Source organism: Equus caballus, chromosome 1 (genome assembly GCF_041296265.1).
Source record: "Equus caballus isolate H_3958 breed thoroughbred chromosome 1, TB-T2T, whole genome shotgun sequence".
Taxonomy (NCBI): domain Eukaryota; kingdom Metazoa; phylum Chordata; class Mammalia; order Perissodactyla; family Equidae; genus Equus; species Equus caballus.
The window spans coordinates 166313989-166336589 of record NC_091684.1 but is presented as its reverse complement, the minus strand read 5'-3'; the positions used below and the strand labels follow the sequence as shown (position 1 = coordinate 166336589).

General features: G+C 41.9%; 1 protein-coding gene across 3 annotated transcripts in view; it reads right to left on the bottom strand.

Moving 5' to 3' along the window:
- The window catches only part of SCG5 (secretogranin V), a 55693-nt gene that overhangs the window by 4563 nt on the left and 28529 nt on the right, over positions 1-22601 (bottom strand). For 2 of the 3 annotated variants that reach the window (XM_001501620.7, XM_023620605.2), the window contains 2 exons: positions 10481-10630; positions 6487-6599 (listed from right to left, as the gene is read on the bottom strand). In XM_001501620.7, coding sequence (XP_001501670.3) covers positions 6487-6599; positions 10481-10630 — 263 coding nt within the window. The remainder of the gene's footprint in view (positions 1-6486; positions 6600-10480; positions 10631-22601) is intronic. The other variant, XM_005603165.4, reaches the window with a different exon arrangement.

Genomic DNA, 22601 nt, shown 5'->3' with positions numbered 1-22601 from the left:
TAAAGTTCTCTGCAATGCTCCAAGGCACACCAGTGTCATCAACAATCATATAAACAGGAAAATACGACATTCTACAACACAAGGGGTGCTGGAAACCCATCTCCTCACTTTGAACAGCTTTTGCTTAAAACAAGCAATCGTATCTCATATCCAACTCCCTTTTTACGAATTATACAAATAAATCATTCTCTAGAGTAGTGTCTGATGATTAACAACAATCCTCTATGTAAATAAACGAGACATTCTGACTTCTGCCACCTTCCCTCCTGAGGCTTCACTCAGTGCCCCCAGTCAAGACAATCGGAAAACCATTCAGTCTATATAACATTTTTAATAGAGCGAACCTTTTAAAAACTGCCAAAAACTTCTTGGCAGAAGGAAAGTTATGTTGGGGGAAAAATCGGGCTCTGTTACCACGGTTTGTATAAGTGTTTCCACATATTGCTGTATTTCAAACACACAGTGGACTTAAATGAGCTCTAGAATATCATTCACATGCTCAACAGATCTCCCTTCTATTAGGATTATAGAACACAGAACCCTTAACCTGAAGGCAGAACAGGAGAGGCGGAAGGGGGGGTTACTTGTGTTGGTCTTTTTTCTTTGATTTTTTAATCAAAAGGGAAATCATATATAAAAGAGGTGATTCATCTCACCCTAAATAAAATACCGGGACACTGATTTAAAAAAAAAAAAAAAGATGACAGAGTTCTGGTAAGGAACAAGTTTATGCAACACTTGTATTCTCTGAGCTGTCTGGGGATAAAGTTTTTTTAACGGTAGATTCGGAAATGAAAATGACAAATGCCAAGAATGGGCTTGATGATTTTCATGGTCATTAAAACTACCCCACCCACCGTCGACAATGCGTATCTCTTGCCCAACCTCAACTATGCACGGAGGCCATGCCAGGGAGTGAAGGAGCCTCCACTGCCCAAAGGCCAGGACTGGCAGCAGCCTCCCTCTCCTGCTCTCGTGGGAAATGGTCAATTTAATATTGGAACGGAAAAGATGGAAGTGCGGATCACTCCCTTGAAGAATGAGGATATTGCCGTGAGGCTCATTTCTGTCATCTGTGGTTGCCTTTCTGTGGATGTAATAACTCCTGATGCACAGAGAATGTTCTGGGTGTTTGTGCCAGAGTGGGAGAAGTGGGTTGGGAGACAGGGGGCCAGGGCAGAGGCTTCTTTACTCATGTGCATCATTGGGTTCAGCTGCCTGAGTGGAAGGGAGTGCACAGTGGCCTGAGAGATGGCACCACAGAGTACGATAGCCAATCAGCCATGACAGAGTTTCATTGCGCCACTAGCAGGGGAAAGGCAGCATCATTTTGGTTAGTTTCCTTTAGAAGGTCAAGGAGTAGATTATACCCATAAAAGCTTTCATTCAGAAAGAAATGCAAGCAGCCAGCCTGTGGTGCAGTGGTTAATTTCGTGTGCTCCGCTTAGGTGGCCCAGGGTTCACAGGTTCAGATCCTCAGTGCCGACCTACACACTCATCAAGCCATGCTGTGGCAGCGTCCCACATACAAAATGGAGGAAGACTGGCACAGATGTTAGCTCAGGGCCAGTCTGCGTCACCAAAAAAAAAAGGACATGCAAGACTCTGGCAAGTCTTCCTTTCAAAGATGGTCCCTGTGTTTCCCTAAGAGAGAGGGTTAGGCTTAGCAGGATGCTGCTTCCCTACCCCTGCATGAAAGTGGTGGAAGTGGCAGGGGCATTCCCCATTAGCTCTGCTTTGTATGGATTTAAAGGCAGGGATTGGCAGGCATAGTGTGGGTAAAAGAAGTATACACAGCGAACGAGAAGAAACAAGCCCCCTCTCCTGACACCCATTCCTTATAGATGGGATGGGGAGGGGAGAGCAGTGAGCCTGTTTTCCATGTGAGTAGCAGGTTCGAGTTCATAAAAAGGGCTTTCCATTGTGCCATCAAGATTTTGGACAACTGCCCAGATCTTGGTTTCAAATTCCATTCCTAAATGGAACCAGGGAGGCTTCTTGGAGAAGTGTCTGATTCCAGGGCTAGGGCTGAGAAAGTACAAGGATGAATGAAGCTGAAATATCTGATTGGGCCAGAAAGTAAGGAAGTGCTCAAACAATGATAGGACACATGTCAAAAGGAAAGGAAAGCCAGCTTGCAGACTCCCACTGGCTAAATCAAGGACAGTTTCAACACCAAAATAAATAATAAGAGGAATCAATGAATCCATATTGATGATAAATAAACAAATGTAAAAAGCAAAAAATAAATAAATGGGGGAGCATGGGAAATCCTTGCTTAGACTAGAAAGCCAACCAACAAATGCAGAAAGAATAATAGAGTTAAAAAAAAATCACCATTTTACAACTGCTATAATTAAAATTGATTCTGGTGAGTATCATCAATGGATTCTAAAATAGTTGGTTGAAAGTTTAATGGGGACAGGATATGTACATGGGGTGAAGTATCTCCTTACAGAGTAATTATTAACTTCAAAGGGAAAAATAGTAATTTTACACTGGAGAAACCTGGCAGACACCACTCTAACCAAGTCACCACCAATTCTGGGACAAACCAGCATCATGTGTGAAGTACTAAGAAGAACCTATCAGAAAAGCATAACTCAAGTCTGATCACAGGGCAACAGGAGACAAACTCAAACAGAGGGGCATTCAACTCTTCAGACACGTTGAGATCATGAAAGATACAGAAAGGCAGAGAGGGTCCATGTTTCTCATTCCTCCCATAGCTCAGGCTCTGGCCATGATCAGTGGCTTCACTTTAAAGAAGAGCCTCTAATCACCCCAGCTGCTGAGGAAAAGGTGTGAAAAGCACTTGGAAAGGAGAAACATTTGCTTTTGGAGAGAACTTTTTGCTAAGTGAGTAACACTCAGCAATTAATGTGTGCAGGAGGTGGGTGACTGACATTTACAGCAGCCGGCCTTTGGGTACAGCCACTCAATGCTGTGGGCACACACATTGTCTGAAAGGCAACCAGTCCTACATAGGACTCAAGAGGACCGCTGTACAGGACACATTATGAGCAATGAGCCAGGAAGAGATATGGAATTTATCCAGTTTTTAAAGAATTCCTGGAGTCAGGTGATCTGGTTCAAATCCTAGCTCTGCCGATCGTCAGCTCTGTGGGGTCGGGCAGGCTGTTCAAACTCCCTAAGCCTGCATTTTCTCATCTGTAAAATGAAAGTGATGGGGATGGGCAGACTGAACGAGATAATTCTTGTAAAGTATTTAGCATAGTGTCTGACACACAGTATGTGCTCAATAAATAGTACTATTTACTATCATATTATAACATACAATTATTATGTATTATCATCCATCTTTGTATTCCCATCAGCTAACAGAGGGCCTGGGAGGCATATGATGTGCATTTAATAAATGTGTCTTGATGCACTGACAAAGAGAGAGAAATGCAGGAAACAAGACAGACGCTGATATTTGTAATGTAGGAACCACTGCTAAAGACCCAGCTGAGCTCCAGCCAATGTCAAAAACAGGGAGCCATTATTAGCAAATAAGGAGTCAGGGTCTTGTGTGTGGTTCTCTTGTGAAAGATAAGTACTTTGTTAACTTAAAGGATGGTTGAGCTTAAGATAAGCTTGAGACCATCATTCTACATAATCACTGAGGAAGGCTGGTGGACCCCATCTAGGAAAAGCAAGACACACTCAATTCACACTTCCATGCGAAGGTCAAGCAAATCATGTTTTACTGCTGGGTGGTAATGAGAAAATACAAGAAGGAAACTTAAGGTTAAACAAAGACATAATTACAGATGATAAAAGGTGTGTAAACTTTGTTTTGGTCATTGATCTTTAATAGTCCTAATTTCCAGTCTTTAGCTATGATGTAGATGAAGAATGGGAGTGACTGAGAGAAAACAAATCAGTATTTAGAGATGGAAGCAAAGAGAATGAGGGGTGGTGGTTCATCTCTTACTGGAGTGTTGGGACTCAGTGAACTTGGTGAAAGAATTCTGCAAAGGTTTTCAAGGAGAGGCTAGGAAAGTTGGCAAGAAAGAAGTTTCCGTCTCTCCCGCTTCTTCACCTGGGCTCTCTGCCCTCACTCAGACTTTTCTCAGTCTCCCTCTTGCTTCCTCTTGCTCATTTCCAGCCTACCAGTTATGCAAGGCACCTTTTCACCTTAGACTTCACTGCTGCCCTTTCTAGCACCTTTGACTTCCTCGATGGCTGTGGCACAATGGGCCATGGGAGTCCTCAGTACGGGATCTTCCTCTACCCTTATCTTCCATCTTTCCCAGTAATTGCACCTGATGCTCATGCTATAGCTAGAACATGAAGCTGAACAGTGCAAAGCTCGGTTCCTTTTATTTTCATGCACTTCATCTCAAAGTAAGCTTACTGAAGACCAGTAGCACATCTTGATGACTACTGTCTATCGATCACCCAGCACAGCACCTGGAATGAAGCAGGCTCAACATCTTCTATTTGCTCATTCTTGAACATGCTCCCGTTTGGCAATACTTTTGCCCAGTGCTTCTCTGTGATCTTCTACTCTTTCCCATCCTCTTTCTGCTCCCTTCGCTCCTTCCTGTCTCCCTCTTGTCTTCTTTCCTTTCTTTTTAAAATTCCCTCAGAGGAAAAGTTCACGTCATCCATTTCATATAAACCTGACATATCTCTTCTTCTTCTTCTTCATGTTATATTTATGCCATATATCAATTCTAAGCAGTTCTCTGGCCCTCTTTGAAATGTCTTGGATTCTCATCACGTTGGTGAGATTCCTGAATTCACTATGTTCACAGCCTTCATAAATGCAGTTACTTCCTATATTTTTTCCTGCCTTTATTATCTTCTCTCTCTATTTCATCCTTCCGTATACCACCAGGATAACTTCTTTAATAGAAGACTTTCAGGATTTCAGTCTCCTATTCAAGAACCTACAGATATTTGCCTATGTAACTCAACATGTTTAAATTCTACCAGTATGCTTTAAAATGGCTCCACAAATCAATTCTCCCTAACAGAACCGCTGATGAAAAAGAAGAGAAATAGAATAATGCATATTGGAGGAAGCAAAATTAACTTAGAGGGTGTTGTTGCTTTGTTCTTTGAAGATGGGAAATGTATGCATGTTGAACTGAGGGAATCACCTCAGTGCAATGTTAAGGTAAGATGATGGGAAAATGAAAGTGGTCATTAATGGGGAGGGACTCTCTCTAAAACAGTGTGAAAGGGAGGGAGAGAGTTTGTTCCTGAGACCACATTATTCCCAATAAAGCAGGAAGCAAGGTCAGCTGCCAGTAATGAGCTGAGAAGGGATCAATGGCTTTAGAAGGGCTTCAGCAGTTCGGAATTCTGCTCATTCACTCATTCTACAGATGTATTGACCACCTATTTATCCGTGAATTAACACTTACTAGTATTTTTCCACTTTTATCACATGACTCCAGCTTTTGATTACATAGGCCCAACCACAGGAACACAGACATATCCCCATTCAGTTGTGATTTTGTTTGACTCATTGTTCCAGCCTGTTGGGATCTTCTTGAATCCTAACTCTTATTCAGTGTTATTCCTTCCAACTCTGTGTCATCCTTCGAGAATCTGGTAAGTACATGTTCTATACTTTTTATTGCAAACATTATAAAACTGTGGAGCGGAGTGGCGCTAAGACATGTAGGCTACCATGTGAAATCTCTCTCCCTACTGACACAGACTATTTAATAAGCTCCCTTTTGGTGATGTTCTCTTGCCTAGGCTGTATCTCTCCACCTCTTCCAATAGGAGATCGTGAAAGATCTCATCAAACACTTTGCCGAAGTCCAAAGGCACCATGCTCTCTTCATTTCCCTCATCAAACTGGCAAGTAGATGAATAATGCTGGCAAGTAGACGAATACAATTAGATTGACAAAACTTGTTTTGAGCAAACCTATGCCAAATGGTTATGACTTCTCTTTCCAAGCGCTTATAAACAATTTCCTTAACCGACAGTTATAGACCCTTGCCTGGTATTGACAGCAAGTTCACTGCTACATGTTTGGGGATTTTGTATGCAAAACACTCTATGTTTTTTAAAGCCCTAAGCTTCTGGCATCATTTTTTCTTGGTTCTTCAGAGATCATCTCTCTCAGGCTAGAGATAAAATTTGCAAATTTTCTCAGTATCCTTTTTTTAAGAAAAATCATTTACTTCCTATAAAAGCTGCATGAAACACTGGTGAGACTTTAAGACGTGTTATGACACAGGCTGTGGAGTAGACCAAAGTAGAAGCCTCTGGAGACTATAGCTGATGAGATCAGCTGAAGTCACTGACTCTTCGGGTGGGTTGGTATATTGCACCCTAGACATATGAGTGCAGTTTGGAATGTAATTACTTAAAGTCCTCTCAACCAAAGATTTCTGAAAAAGCAGCTTCTAAACAATGTTTCTTCTCTCTCTCTACCCATCTTGCTCATCTCTGCCATCAGTAGCTTAAGAGTACCAGAGTGTAAAATCCACAAGTAATTAAGAGTGGACTTACCCACTTGCCCAAGCCTGGATAGTCATGCTCTGGATCAAAAAGGTGCTGGTGCAACTGGAATTCTCGACTGAACTCTGCTGTGTCAGGGGTGTTTTCTAGACATCCATCATCTACTGCAAACAGCAAAAGGTTTTTGAGGTATGGCCAAGGCATTTATCGTTATTCTAAGAGTTAACTTATTAAAAACAACTAGATGGCCAAAGGTCAGAATCTATTCACATCAGTCCCTCTAAGCCACTTTCCCTCTGGGCTTTGCTCTTCCCAAACTCTCACTCCTCCTCCAACCTGTGGCAGAGACTGGTTGGCTGCTCACCAAACCCACTTCCCTTTCTCCCTCGGCACACAGCTAATTTCCCAGCTTTGCTTTGCAATCAGGTGGAGTCATATGCCTGAGTTTGGGTCAATGGAATGTGGGCAGAAGTGATGTATTCCACTTCCAGGCTTGGCCCATAAAAACCTCCTATATGATCCCCTCTCCCCCCCCGACCCCACCCGCATCTGTTATTCTGCTTGCTACATGTTGCCGATCACGGCAACTGTGGATGTCAAGTGTAAAGATGAAAGATGGCAGTCTGGGATGCTGAACCATCCACCCCCACCACACTCTCACCCACCTCTGGCAGGACTTCACATGAGTGAGAAGTAAACTTCTGTTGTGATAAGCCATTATAATTTTTTGTCTATCAAACAGCAATTATTTCCTTCACTAATATACTTTCACTCCACATGACTCACTCTGTTTTCTCTTGGATGAGCTCTTTAGAAACAGTTTCAGCTTATAAATGAAAGCACATTACACAAGAACAATAATAATCACTAGACAGTACCGGATGTTGTGTGTTACAGTGGTAACAGGGTAAGCTTGGAGTCAGACAGACCAGAGCTCAGGGTTCAAATCCTAGCTCATAGTGATAGTTGGGTTTAGTTTCTTGGGAAAGCTAACTTAGTCTCTCTAAGTCCATTTATCTGTGAGCTGGGAATAATCAAATCCTTACCTTACAGGATAGCTGTGAGGAACAGAGATGGTCACACATAGAGCATCTGGCATGTAACAGATCTGCTCTATGTTTTACTTCTCTTCCCACCATCTCTCTTTAAATGACAGTTCACACCAAGACTACTCTTTGAAATAAAGCATGTCTTTCATTCAAACCCAAGAAAGGTTATCCCTCTCGGCTGCTGCTTTTACCTACACCCTATCATTACTGGACAAGAGGCTCTGAAAATGAGTCATTTGTTCCTGTTTCTGATGTGCTTTAGACAACAGCTTTAAAAGGGGGGCAGGGGAGGGATTATGAATTTTGTGCAGGGCTAGGTGGAGGAAAGAGAGTCCCTTTTCAAAGGGATAATGAGGCATCAAAGTCAATGCTAGAAGGGGTCTAATACAATCAGCCAGGTAGTCTAGCCTCTTGAGACTGCTCTGAAGCCTTCCAGCAGCTTTAAGCATCCAGCCCCTCTGCTCTCAGCAGCAGGCAGCTCGTGTGGAAGTCATTAGCATTCTGAACGAAGCCCTAATGTGACTCTAATGTGGCTCTCCACTTTTCACTGGACTATTTATCTAACTTCTTCATCTATGGCAATTACCATGTAGGAAAGCAATGGCAACTCAAGAGAGGTCAGGCAGTCTGCATATGGCAGCTTTACAACCTTCTCATAATTGTTCTCAAGTACCTTTGAGTGGGCCCAGACTGAGATGCAGAGATAAAGCCTCGCTCTGGGAACCGAAGGTATCTTAGGGGCTTGAAAATGTGCTCTGGAACTCACATCCTCTCCCTGAGGATGGACTCTGAGTTCTGTTGCTCTGCCCAGGGTGAGTGGGCCATGAATCAGAGGATAGCATGGCACGGGAGGGGAAGTCAAGGTTTTATTCTCGGATTGCTCAACTGTGCGGTGCGATGATTCTCAGTGAGGAAGATTTCAAGCAATTTCTTACAAATAATGGCTAAATTTAGCTTGTGATTTCCTTTTCAGAAGGCAAATTATGGTAGAACAAAGAATGAGAAATATGTTAGCTTAGTGGAAAGACAGCAAAGGAAATGGCAGACAATCTGTGACAAGAAGGGGTCTGGGAGTTGTAATTTTATCCAACTCTATCAGCCTGCCTTGATTACTTTTGACTTAGAGCTCCTAAGTGCACAGAAGTAGTGCTTAATTGCATAGACTCACAGTTTTCTTTTTTCAGGATAACCCAGAACTACATTATATGTTTTTTAAAGCACTATGTCTTCATTTTACAGATGAAGAAACTGAAGGCCAGGGAAGGAAACTGACATACTGTCATTAAGGTGAGAAGTCAGATCTCTTGGTTCAAACCCTGGCATTCTTTCCATTCTCCTACAACATTGGTTCTGAAACTTTAGTATGCATCAGAAGCACATGGAAAGCCGGTTAGAATGCAGATTTCTGGGTCCTACCCCCAGAGTTTCTTATTCAATAGGTCTGGGGTAGGGCCTGAAAATTGGCATTTCCAACAAGTTTCCAGCAAATGCTGATGCTGCTGGTCCTGGGACCACACTTTAAGAAACACTGTACTATACGATATCTAATCAATTTAACCAAATCCCCATGGAGACTGTCGCTCTTCAGACTTTGAACTGGTCTCTCTTCCTACTCTACCCAAACCCTACAAGCAAGTAGAATGTGGCTGAAGTGATTGGCTGTGAGCAGTGTCTCAGGTTTTCTTGCAGTCTTGGGCCAGCATCCCCACATTGGCTTGGCCACATCCAAGTACTATGGTTGTTCTATCCCAGGATGGAGGTTCTGTGCCCCATAGGAAATAGAGACCTCACCCTAAATGAAAGGAGAAATATCTTTGAGAGAGAGCCTCTTTCAGAGACAGCCTGCATTGTGCTTAAGAAAAGCTGAGGGGTCAATACTCTCTCAATTTTCAAAGCAGGGTGATATGTCATGGGGGTTGAGTACATGGTCCTGAATTAGGTAGACCTGCATCTGAGTTTGGTTCAGCTACTTACTACAGAGATAACCTTGGGTTTACTCTCTAAGCTTCAGTTTCCATAAAGTAGGGATAATAACTACTAACTTTTATTATTATTAGGTTTGGGGAAAAAGACTACTTTGGTGCTAGAAGCTAGCCCAAGCCCAAGGTGAGAGTTACATTATTTGCTAGTGGCAAGGCTAATTATAATCAGGAAGCCATTTAATGAGTCCTTACTGTGTGCTAGGTGCTTTGTCAAGTGCTTCGCATGGATAAGTTCATTTAATTGCCACAACACCCCCCATTTTGAAAATGAGGAAACTGAGGTGCAAAGCGGTTAATTAACTCATTCAAGGTCACATATCTTGACCTTGGTTTTGAATTCAGGTAGCCTGAGTCTAGACTTACTGCTTTTAACCAGCAAGGTAAGCTGCTCAAAGTCCAACATAAGGGTAGCCCACTCACCATTCATTCTCCTTGCCATTAGGGGTAGGAAAGTGGGAGAGATACAGGAGTCACAAGGAATGCTTCAACCTTCTTCTTTAGCCAGCTTTTTACCTTACTGGACCCCTTCTCTTTAATTCCACCTTCTAGGCCCCAAAGAAATATTTCAGGATAAATGCTAACTGTGACATAGTCGAAATGTTGATTGTCAAGAGAAGTAAGGAAAACATATGGGCATGGATAATCCACGAAATACATAGTAAGTTCCAAAGACGCTAAAAATGGGCAGCAGTTGTATCATAGAAGAGGGAAAAAAGAAAATCTGTCTCCCTTTTTATGAAAAAAGTAGCAAGTGCAGAAAAGAGCATCAATTCCCAAAGACGGAGAGAGACAGAAGGTAAAGCCTTGGCAAGGGAGTCCTATGTGGGTGCATCTGAACACCAGAACTCACCAAGGGTTCTAGAGGAAACTTCCCTTTCCAATCTATTTACAAGTACATAGGGGCTCATCGGACTAGAAATACTATTTCTTGGAATATTTATAGCTGATGTTAGAATTTTTAATTTCCTCCCAAAGCCTCTACCTTCCATGGGAACCCAAGCGCATGTCCGTTACCTGTTTTTCCAATGGGACAGGGATTTGGAGGGTCTGGGTAGCCCTGATCTTCACTGAAGTCCTTAGGAATGTTGTCACCAGTCAACTCTGCAACGATGTTTGGGATGTTGCCGAAAGGACCCAAGTGCTGCAGGCCTTCGTGCGCTCCACCTGCCCGGGAAGCAGAAGCCGTTCATTTCAGCGTAGTTAAATTCCTTTCCAACTATTTATTTATTTAAATAAAAATATTTATTCAGGCATACCATACAGGCAAAACACTGTGCTCTATGCTGTGGGAGAGAAAAAGAAATCAACCAATTCCTGCCCTCTAGGGGTTTAAGAACTTAGTTGTGGAAACAGACACATACAGCATGTCTATCATTTCCACATAAGGCACGTTACATAAGCGCCATAATAGACATGTTAACATGGCATTATGGGAGCATAGTAAGGGGAGAGTGTCCTTGGCTGATAGGATGGAGAGGGCTTCTTGGACGAGCTGGAATTTGAGTGGCACTGACATAGATGGGTAGGGCTTTGGAAGCTGGGCATGGAGCTTGGGGGTGGGGAGAGGGAAGGTGGGGGAAGAGAAGAGAGGCAATTGGCGTCCCATGAGAATAGGTAGAATAATACATAACGCCCAAAAGGTAGATAAAGAAAAAAAGTCACTATCCTCCTTCCATACTAGATGAGCCACTTAAAATTTGGTACATTTACTCCAACCTTTGCTCCTCTGCATGTCTTTTTACGTACAAATGCTTATTCATTTTTCACTTAATATTAAGCACAAGCATCTTCCCATGTGGCTGCATGGTCTCTATTCCCATAAGTATAAATGGCTATGCACTTCTCTACCCAGAGGCTCTATTGTGACATATTAATCATTTTACTATTGTAGGACATTTAATGTTTCCCAATTTACTCTTAGGCATTTAATTTTTTCCATACTTTGGATTAATTTTCCTCAGGACAGATTCCCAGAAGTCAAATCACTGGGTCAAAGGCTCTAAACATTTTTCTGGCTGTTTACATTACATTGTCAAATTGTTTTCCAAAAAGGAGGTACCAAATTATAAAATATCATCAACAGAATATAAGAATACCATTTCACAACATCCTTACCAACATTGGGTTTAGTAAAATAAACGCTGATGTTTTCCTTGCTAATTTAAAAGGTTTTTAGAAAAATTACTGTTTTATTTTGAATGTCTTTGATTACCAGCTCAAATATTTTTCCAGGTGTTTATTTACTAGTTCTAATTTCTTTTTTTGTGAGTTGTCTGTTCATGCTCTTAGAATTTTATCAATCAAATCTTATCAATTTGTATGAACATTTTACATAACAAAGATATCAGACCTTTGGCTGTCACACTTCCTGCACACATTTTCCCAAGCTGTCTTACTGTGAATTCTGGATATTATTATAATATTTTGCTAACATAAGTTTGTAATATTTATGTAGTCAGACTTGTTGCTATTATTCTCCTTTGTGATTTCATCTCATCCTTCTAAACTTACAAAATTGTTGCCTCTTCAGCAGTACTACCAACAATTGGGTTTTTCTATTTTTAAAATTAACTTTTAATCCATATGCTGTGTGTTTTAGTGAATGTAAAATAGTTAACCTATTTATCCCATCAGCATTTCTTAATTCTGTCCTTCTCCCCTTATTTCATTCCTCCAACAAATATTTAAGTGCCCCCATGTCCCCAAACCTGCTCTAAGTGCCAACGCACAGCAGTAGATAAGAACAACTTACATTGTGTAACTCGCCTTACTTAGCTATCCCAATACACATCCATTTCTGGACTCTTCCTTTTCTTGTAGCCTTACTACCCTGTAAGGTTCAGGAATCCTACTCTTCCAGCACTAGAGCAGACCATTTCTTGGAATGAATTTCTATTTACTAGCTTTATTGGGACACAGAGGCCCCACACTCCCAGCTGCCTTAATGCACAATCTCCCTGTACATAGACCCATACCCGAAGGGCCAAATCAAAATCAAAAGGCGCCTCGGTGTAAGTGAAATTAGAACCAAAATCAGGCTAAAATGACTCCACACGTCCACCTCCATGAGATGGATGGTCTTGCCACAGGTCGTATTATTTAAGTGCAGCTGGAGGAGGCTCCTTTCTCCCCTAGATGAGCACTGACTGCCAAGGTGCACCTTCTGACACTGGGGTTTCTTTTTTTAATTTTTTGGTAGAACCATCTCCCCTTTGGATTGACACATTTTTTTCCTTTGGAAATACTAATACATTCATTAGGATCAAGGCTAGATCTTAGTGTCCTGGGAATTATACTGACTCTTTGAAGTGACTTTGTATTACTCAGTCTTAATTTATTATGTTTGATTAAAGTTTATCTTTAAAAGGATAATCTTATCTTCATTAATTCCAAATTCCTGTAGTCCTCAAATATAGACACCACTAAGTGGCTGGGTTGTTGGTTTACCTTTACATTATATTTCATTGCTTTGTGAAGAGAGCAAGTAGCCTACAAAATTTCTGCATTAAAAAAGTACTGTTTTGTAAATTTTCCATGTAAATATTTAAAATAAGGCATATTTTTATATAACCCATAAACATCTACATATAGCAAAATATTCAATATTCTTAATTATATTCTTTTTCTTTCCTTATTCATATGTTATCTGTTTGATCTATCATAATCTGATGGCTATATGTCAAAATATATTACTAGCAATAAGTGTCTGTCAATCTCTTGAATTCTTACTGTTTTTGCTTTTGCATTTTGAGGCTATGCTAGTTGGCATGTCCAAGAGTATAAGTTCCTCATTTTCCTTGTGTTATTAATTGGCTGTTAAGTAAAAAATTAATTGACAAATCATACTTTGATTCATATTTCTTCTCTTAGCATTGCCACTCCCATTCTGTTGTTTGCTTTTGGTAAATCTTCGATCATCCTTTTATTTTTAACCTTTCTGTATCTTTCTGATGGTTTGTCCAATTCACACTCTGCTTTCAGAGACATCCTAAGGATTCCTATTTATTATCCCACGTTAACCCAAGACCCGCAAAAGGTAAACACACAGATCAGAACACTCGGTATCGATATATTGGAAGCTTTGTACAATCTTGGCACTACAGCCACTGCTGAGCTTGCCCTAGGGCATACTCTCTGGTGTGTCAATACATGTCTCAACTTTGGAATGCACCCTAAGTGCCAGGAATTATCCAACTTGGCTTCAGGGAGACGGCATGTCTTAATGCTCCATTAGTAATTAACGAAGGAAGAAAACACAGTTTCCTTTATGGAAGGCCTGCCAAGGCTCTGCTTACCTCCATGCACTGGTGCCATTAACATGAATGCAACACTTGTTAGTAGCAACAGATGTTTAGCACCAGGCAGATACATTATAACACTGGCTCTTTTATTTTTTATTTAATTTTTTACGTACATACTTGACTTTATTATAAATTCTACTGTTATACAAGATATGTAGCACAGAATTTTCAAGTACATAATATTAAAATATTCCTCACTCTTTGCTGTAAATTCCATATAGCAGGTTGATTCTCACAGGATACTCTCACTGGTTTTTGCTTAACTCTTGAGTGTGTGGCCAACCTATGGTTACCATTGACGATAAAGTGGTTTCAACATGAACATTGGTTGGTATTTTCATTTATCTTAATGATGAAACAAAGATATATGCTAGAATTTATGTGAGTGACTTCTTTGTTGAATTGGGTAATAGTTTTTGAATACTGGAAGAATGCTTCCTCAAATTTTTTGTTGCTATTTATAGTGTCATAGCTATAGACATGAATACTTTTGAGTTTAATTTGCATTATGTATAACCTGCATTTTCCCCATCATTTTCTTAAGTCTAGATAATAAAAAAAAGAAAACGGTAAATCAAACCCTGATTTGTAGCATTAGCCAATTTCCATGGCTCACTTCAAATTTCCAAAGTGACATCACTGAAGAGGGGATTGGAAATTGACGCTCGATAGCACACCATTATATAGAATTTCCAACAAACAGATATATAATGGGCATGAATAACCTCAAGAGCATAGATAATAGTAAAATGTAGTAACATAATTAGGAAGTGATGAGTTTTGAGTATTGATTGCTGTCATTTTAACATAATTTATTTAATTGTAAATTACTATAATTTAATTTTTATTAAGACTATATTTACGAACGCTCTCACAAAATCCCTGAAAATTTAAGTTGGCTTTCACAAGCAGTACAGCTGGTTCCAGCACACTACAGACATAAGGCTGTTGTTGGGTGGACATTCCTTCCCCCAACACTGGCTCTTTTAAAACTACATCGAATGACATCAAATCAAGAAACACTCACTGAGGGAGGAACTGTAGGAAATATGTGGAAGTAAAAACGCTATCCTTTGCTCTCCAGAGGCTTGAATTTCATAGACAAGAAAAGTAACCACGTACAGAAGATAATTTGAAAATGATATAGTTGGGTACACAACCAAACGCTAGTTATCTGGTTCATTACAATGTTTAAATTATGCTGATCTGTTATTCCTGAAGCCAAATCAATCAAAATGTTATGGTGCTAAGGATGCTATTTGGTCCATTTGTCCCAGTTGCAAGCAAACATATACTTTTAAATCATTAATTATTCAGTTGGTTTAAAAAATATGTACTGAGCACATACTACATATTGAGACCTGGACTAAGTGCAAGAGGGTCAATGATGAACCAGAAAAATGTGGGCCATGCTCTCATACAGTTTGCTGCTTATAGGGGATACACAAAGACACACACTTAAAACACAGAGTTGTGTTGCACTGGTAATGTAATTGGCATACAGCAAGATGTCACAGGTGTGTTTGTTGTTAGTGTCGTTGAGTCGATTCTGACTCCTAGTGACCCTGTGTACAGGAGACCCTGTGTACAGCAGAGCAGAACCCTGCCCGGTCTTTTTGTGCCATCCTCTAACCTTCTGGCGCTCTATCAGACACTGCTCCCCTGTTATTCATAGAGTTTTCATGGCCAGTGTTTTTGGAAGTGGGTGGCCAGGTCCTTCTTCCTGGTCTGTCTAATCTGGAAGCTCCAATGAAACCTGTCCACCATGGATGACCCTGCTGGTATTTGAAATACCGGTGGCATAGCTTTCAGCAACACAGCATGCAGCCGCCACAGTATGACAACTGACAGGCGGGCTGTATGGTTCCCTGACTGGGAAATGAACCCTGGACCGTGGCAGTGAGAGCCCTAAATCTTAACCATTAGACCACCAGGGCTGGCTTCACAGGTGTACAGAGAAGAAATACCTAACCCAGATCTAAGACATAGAGGACTTCCTGCAGGAAGCAACCTACCAATGACTGTTAGGTGTTGTAGAAGATATAAATGTGAAAGACGTGGCTCCTGCTCTCTAGGTGGTTGTTCATTCTAGTTAATTATTCGAGACTAACACAATAATCCTGTGGTACATGATAAGATATAATTCATTATGGTACAGACTATAAATGACGTAGAAATTCAGGAAACAGGGAACCTGCCAGGGAAACTTCCATGCAAGAGGTGACACTTGAGTTGAATCATGAAAGACAGGATCCATCCTTACATGTGGCAAAGGAAAAACCCCAAGTGAGGGCACAGAGGTAGGTGTGAGCATGGGGTGTTTGAGCATCAGGGATGAGCACTGTTGGGGAAGGGAGGAGCTGGACGGGAGGGGAGAAGGCCAACGCCAAACAGAAAAGTATGAATTGATAGAGTATTAAGTAGCAACCAAAGCTTTCTAGGAAGGGATGTAATAATTGGATTTCCTGTAGAACATTAATCTAGCAACAGTTTAAAATTCTTGTTCCCACATAAGGGTGCTTATCAGAATCATTTGTGGAGTTAAAAAAAAAAAAATTCCAATACCCTCTACCCCAGATCCACTGTATTCAAGTGTCTTCTGCAGACCACAGTACAAAGGTAGATTAGAGGGAAGTTAAGAAAGCCTGCTATAAGGCTATTGCTGAAACTCAAGGCAGAAGCAACAAGGATTGGGGTTAGGATGGCCTCAATATGAGTAGAAAAAAGAGAGGTTTCAAACATCACACGAGAGAGAGATGAGTCAGAGTCCATGAGGTTTCCAAAATTTGGAGGCTCCCTGATTTGGGAAAATAATGCCATTGGTAAAGACAGGATCTTTCGCTACAGCTTTAAAATTATTTCAGGCAATTAATTAATTCTATCCTGTGATGATGCTTTATTTATGTGTTTCCATCACAGCCATAGCACTCCACATATGTCTCTAGAACAAACAGAAAACATTTAACTCTTGCCAAATAAGTTTTAAGCCCAGTTTTGTTGATATAAACTTTGCTTTACATAATGAGATTGGTACCATCCAGTTATTTTTTCCCGAGCTTTAGATATCACATGATTGGTAGGTCTTCTTGGCATTGTTATGGCAATCAAGAGCCAGTCAGTTGTTATTAACGTTCAGAGGCATGGAGGGCAGGGAGTGAGCAAGAAGGGGAATGGGACTGGGTTGGTCTGATACAGGCCAGGGCCCTTAAATCTCCCTGGCCAGTGCTCGAACCCTCCATAAAATCTGCCAAGGCCCTTTTCTACATTTTGGGACATTTCTCCATCAGCTTTCAGCATTCCCATTCCCTGATTTGTGCCTGGATTCTCCCTCCTCTGCAGGTCTCCTTTAGGGTGGCAATTCAGCTGGGCAGTTTCTCATGTTGGTTTCATTTGGCCACCTGGTCAACCTCAGCTCCATGCTTTGCCACCCATAGATTTGTCTAGTTGCAACATGGCAGCTCCCAGCAAGACTCCGGAGGACCACCAGCTGGGGTCCAGCACCTCTAATACTCACTTAGAAAATAAAGGAGCTCTGTAGAAGGCCAGAAAATGGGGATGCAATGAATCGGTGAGCCAATAGATCACATCAACAACATTGACTTTTCTGTTTAATTAAAAACTCCTTTTGATTTCAAATCCATTTTCCTGCCTTAGTGATTTTGAAGATCAGCTGCCAGTATCTAGTAAATAAAAATATGAAAATTGAATATTTATTGACCCAAGAAATTTTACTTGGCTCTGAGCAGTCGTGAGTTTTTTCTTGTATTGGCTGGGTTTTTTAGTTGTTTAGTTGTAGGGTAAATCTCTGGTATTCCACCCTACCTTCATGTCATTTGACTCTCCTAAGTGTAGTGCATAAAAAACAAGATCTAAGTGAACTGAGGTTTCCAACTATAGTAACGTCTCATTTACCTTTTTACTAGAGAACGTAGTTTTCCACATAGGATACAGATCACTGAAGCATTCTCTTTAACATCAATATTCATTTACGTAACCATTTTAAAGGAAAAATTTTACTATGAATTTTAGGTAAATACTTTAAACAGCAGCTTTGAAGTATGACTTTACCTCTTGATGATCATCTGGGACTACTATTGGGACTATCGATGACTATACAGTACTGCGGCAGTGTGTCTCCAGAGTATTAAAGTGTGAACAGCAAATACAACTATATTAAATGGTCCCGGGTGCTATAGCTTTTCAAGTTCTGTTTCCTCCTTCCCTGTAAACTATTAATCCTGGTCATCCCCCATCCTTTCCATAATGAAGTACAGTTCACAAATAAATAAGTGGAGAGTGTGCCCAGGCCCTGCCAAGTCCTGTCTTCTAATTTGCTTTACAGCACACACGAACCATGTGCGGATCACGGCAAAATGTAGATTCTGCTTCAATAGGTGAGGGGTGGGGCCTGAGGCTCTGCATTTCTAACAAGGTGAAGATCATCCCAGGTGAAGTGATGCTGTTGGTCTACAAACCCAGCTACAGTAGCAAAGGGCTGGAACATGGCAGAGCCAGACTTATTCAAATTAGTGATACGTATGATTAAATTAACTCAGAGAGAGACCCTGGCGTGACGATCTTGGTTCACGGAGCTTGTGACACCCAGTGTGGCTCCTGAGAGGCTTTTTTAAAGTCACTTGAGATTTCAGAGAAAGCAGCTATAGCTACCATTGAAGTCCTTTTATTGAAGGTTTTTTTTAAGCTTTTATTCTAATTATAGAGGCACTCCCTGACATTTCACAACAAAAGGATCCTGCAGAACCCTTTCTCATTCAAACCTTATCTAGAGATAAGGCCCTTCTTCCTGGCACAGAGAGGTGAGGACGTCCCTCATGACGGTAAATCGTCCCAGTGCAGCGATGTCCTTCACGGAGCCTGAGCGGATCACACTGTCATGCCAGAGCCCCTCATGGCGGGCGGGGGGGTGGGGGGGGGAGAAGGGGGGGAGGAGCAGTTTTGATAGAAGTTAAAGTCGGTCAGAAATGAAGCAAATAAACAGGGGCCTGCGCCACTCCCCTGACCTTTTTGTAATATTATGGTTTCCATAGTTTCAAAGTACTTTTGTATCTTTGCTAAAAATGTTGTGGTGTGGCCAGTCAGACAAGAATTACTACTCGTAATTGATGAGGATTTTTAGGCTGCTTAATTTTAAAACGGTTTATGATGAGGACTTTTAGGCTGGTTACTTTTAAAACTACAGATGAGAAGCAGGCTCCAAGGAGTGGAATTTGCTTGCTTGTCCCTTTGTTGGGAAAGATTTACATTTCTAAGGGAAACCTCTATCTGTAAAGATGCCTCCCTCTCTGTGCCAGGAAGAAGGGCCTTATCTCTAGAAACTCTTAATGCCAGAGGCAAGAACTTAAGTTGGTTGCTGTCTGGTAATCTCATGTAACTGATTTAGGATGGTGGCTTCTAACCTTTCTAACCTTTATTTAATCCAATTTGATTCTTGTCTAAAAGTCATGGGATCACCCAATGACCAGACCCCACCTGCACTGACACCATTTTAACTTTTTCATGTTCTTTCCTTTGTCTTCGTAAAGAGATGACTCACATACCTATGCCTTAAATTTAGCCCTAACCCTCAACTCGGGGCAGCAGCAGGAGCTCTGACTGCCCGTGGGTCCTGTCCCCACGCACCAGCTCTGCCTGCCCATGGGTCCTGTCCCCATGCCAGCGGGGGCAGCAGAAGCTCTGACTGCCCATGGGCCCCGTCCCCATGCTATTCCACACTATTCTCTAAATAAAAGAGCACTACTGCCAGATCTTGAGAGTCCAAGAAATCTTTCTCTCGACTCCTCGGCTCACCGACCCCGCATCAGTAATTATAAGTGAAAAAGCAAGTCCTGGAAGATGGTTACTTGCCTAAAGCCACTCAGCAAGTAGGTGCTATTTGGAGATGGGGATCTCAGCACTGTTTCCACTCCACAAGGGCACCAGGAGAGCACCCAAGGAGCCTTATGCAGCCCATCCATACCCTTTACAGTGGGTTTTCATCTTCCAAAGATTAGCTCTAGCTCCAGAGCAATAGTTGATAGAATGGCCTGTCAGAATAAAAGGGAACTGTCTTGTATTTTCCAGCTCACTCTGAGGACCCAAAGGGTCAGTGACCAGGGAGGTCAACTTCCTACCATAGTCAGGCACCAGATGAATGACACTGAGATGGGGAGCCAGCTGTGGTCCTCGCTACTGTGGCTTCTTTGTGTCTGAGTGTCCACCTCATACCAGAAGGTTTAGAGCAGAGACACAGCCCCTGCCCTGCAGGCTCTGCCTCACAGTTTGGTAACACCCTGACAAGCTCGCAGCCGCAGAGTCTCATCCATACCGTCACCCCCGCCCAGAGCCCCACACTGGGGCAGCCCGTAGAACCATGTAACTGGACATCAGTTACATGGGCAATAAAGGAGAATTGTGGCAGGGCAGCCGGGTGCCAAGGGGCCAGTCACCCACCTCATAAAAAGGGAGTTCCAGAGGAGAGTCTGGCAGGGAGCGGGCACACTCTCCTGAATACCAGCCATTCAACCAAAGGGAAAGGATCCAGCAGTTTTCACTTAAGTTACCACAAACAGCAGACTCTAAAAATACACTGTGGGCTCGGCCTTCATTCCTCCAGCACAACTCGATACATCATTTATAAAGCGATGACCAGTGTTTCTTTTGTTAACGGGCTGGGAGACTGAAGCAGTCAGATAGGCTGGCTATTCCAGCCGAAGCTGCCTCCCTTGGCGTTTTCCCTCAGACTCCTGATAGAGAGCGAAGGCTCAGAGGAGAGAGCACCTGAAGGAATGAGGAAAAAAGTGGGGATGGAAAAGGGCCCCCCAGAGCCAAGAGCAGGTGAAAGTAAAATGGAGCAGACAAGGCATCTGACATGTGGTTTCAGAGGCTGCAGAGCAGATATGAAAGGGGATGAGGCAGGTCATGGTCATCGCGCAGCACGGGGTGGACATGGCGGACGAAGAGGAGCTCCCCCCCCGCCCCAGGAATCCCTGAAGGCCTTACTGAGGAAGGTCTGGCTTGCCCTGCAAGTTCTGGGTTTTTCCATAACTTGAAGTAAACATACACTGTTACAAAAAGCAATCACTTCCCAAAGATCAGAGGACAATTCTGTCACCTTCTGTACAATCCCTGCCTTGGGTTTCTCCTTCTTTAGCAATCAGGCCATTGCACTATGCTTACTGTCTCCCCTGGAGCAAAGAAGACAGAAGCAAGGAGAAAGAGCCAGAGAAAGATAAATTAGCCCTTATTAATGGGGAGGGCAAAAACACCTGAAAGACATGGCCAAACTTAACAGTGAAATTTTAACATTTTAGATGTCTAACGCCCATGTTTCTGCTTCCTTCAAGCCAAGTAATTTAAGTGGGCTAAAAGAAAGAAATGAAAAGAATTAAGAGTATTTTCTGCACATGTCCATCCTCAAAACTAACTTTGCGCATTAAGACCTTTGTTGCCTAGATTCCTGGTGAGAAATGAGAGTCCTAAAATTCAAACATAGTTTTGAAAGCAACTAATTTTCATTTACTGTGGACCCACAGACAGAAGATCACCTTTTATACTAAGAATCTTTTATAGCTTCCTGTTGTTAGGGCTGTGGGTTCAAGTTCACATTCTGCCACGTATTTCATAATATCCAGCCTCTCTGGACCTCAATTTCCTCCTCTGTAACTTGGGGATAGTATGCTTATGGGAGGATCAAGTAAAATGCTCAGCTCGGTGGCTAGTATGTAGTCAGCACTCAACAAATATTAACTAATTTTATTATCCAGTCAACATTTCCTAACAGCACAATTAACAGAGCGCAAATTAATGATCCTACATATTTTTCCTTCTGGTGATCACAGTCCTGTATTTGGGGTAATGAGCAACAGGGGCTCAAAATGTTTGAACTTTTTATTAACAGCAGTGCCTCCTTATCCACTTAAAATTAAATAATTAAGTTAACACTTGGACTTAACCTACTCATTTTTTTGGGCAGGCATCCCTCATCCCCACCGAGGCAGCATAATCCTTCTCTCCAGGATTTGCCATCCAGTTATAGGGGACAGAACACATCCACATAATCACACCTCTGATGTCTAAGTACCAGTTTAGTAGGAGAGACCGTGAGCCCTATGGGGGAAGAGAAATATGTATCCTAGAATGAGAAAATGAGCACATGATCGTGTACAATCAGAGATGGATGTTATGGCCTCAACTCTCCACCTCCCTAGTAAGAGAATTTAGTTTAAGCTGTTTAGAATGGTGAGGACTTATGTTGCAATATCCACATTCTCTAAACCCATGACAAGTGACCCCAAAGCACACAGCATTTGGTAATTGAGAAAAACAAAGCAATGATTCTATCTATGCTGAATTGGCTTATTCATTGATTTGCCCCAGGGCAGGGGTTTGGTTCAGGCCGTTTGCTAGAATGATCCTAATGCTCTGAGTGCGAGCCTGGTCCCTCTCAAGGATTTCCCCACATGGCCTGCATCTTTGGCCAACACACCGCACTTCACCGGCACCATTCTATGCGTGCAGGAGAGATCTGAATTGAGTTGAGTCTGCTGGCAGATAAGCAAAATAAAACTCATTGTTCAGATATTTTGTCTTGGCATTTGTTTTCATTCGCTTTCTTTCTTCTGCTGCTTCCCCCCTCATACTAGGATCTAAAAAACTCAGGCTCCTTCGGGACCAGGGGCAACAACATCATCATCTACTCGGAGGCACGCAAACAGTAAAGGGAGAAACTCAGAGCCGAAGTGTCCTGCGTCTGTAGCTTTCCCATCTACATATGGTCCCAATTTAGGATCACAAGCAGAGTTGTTTATTTTAGAAAAGCTTTTTAGTTCACTTTT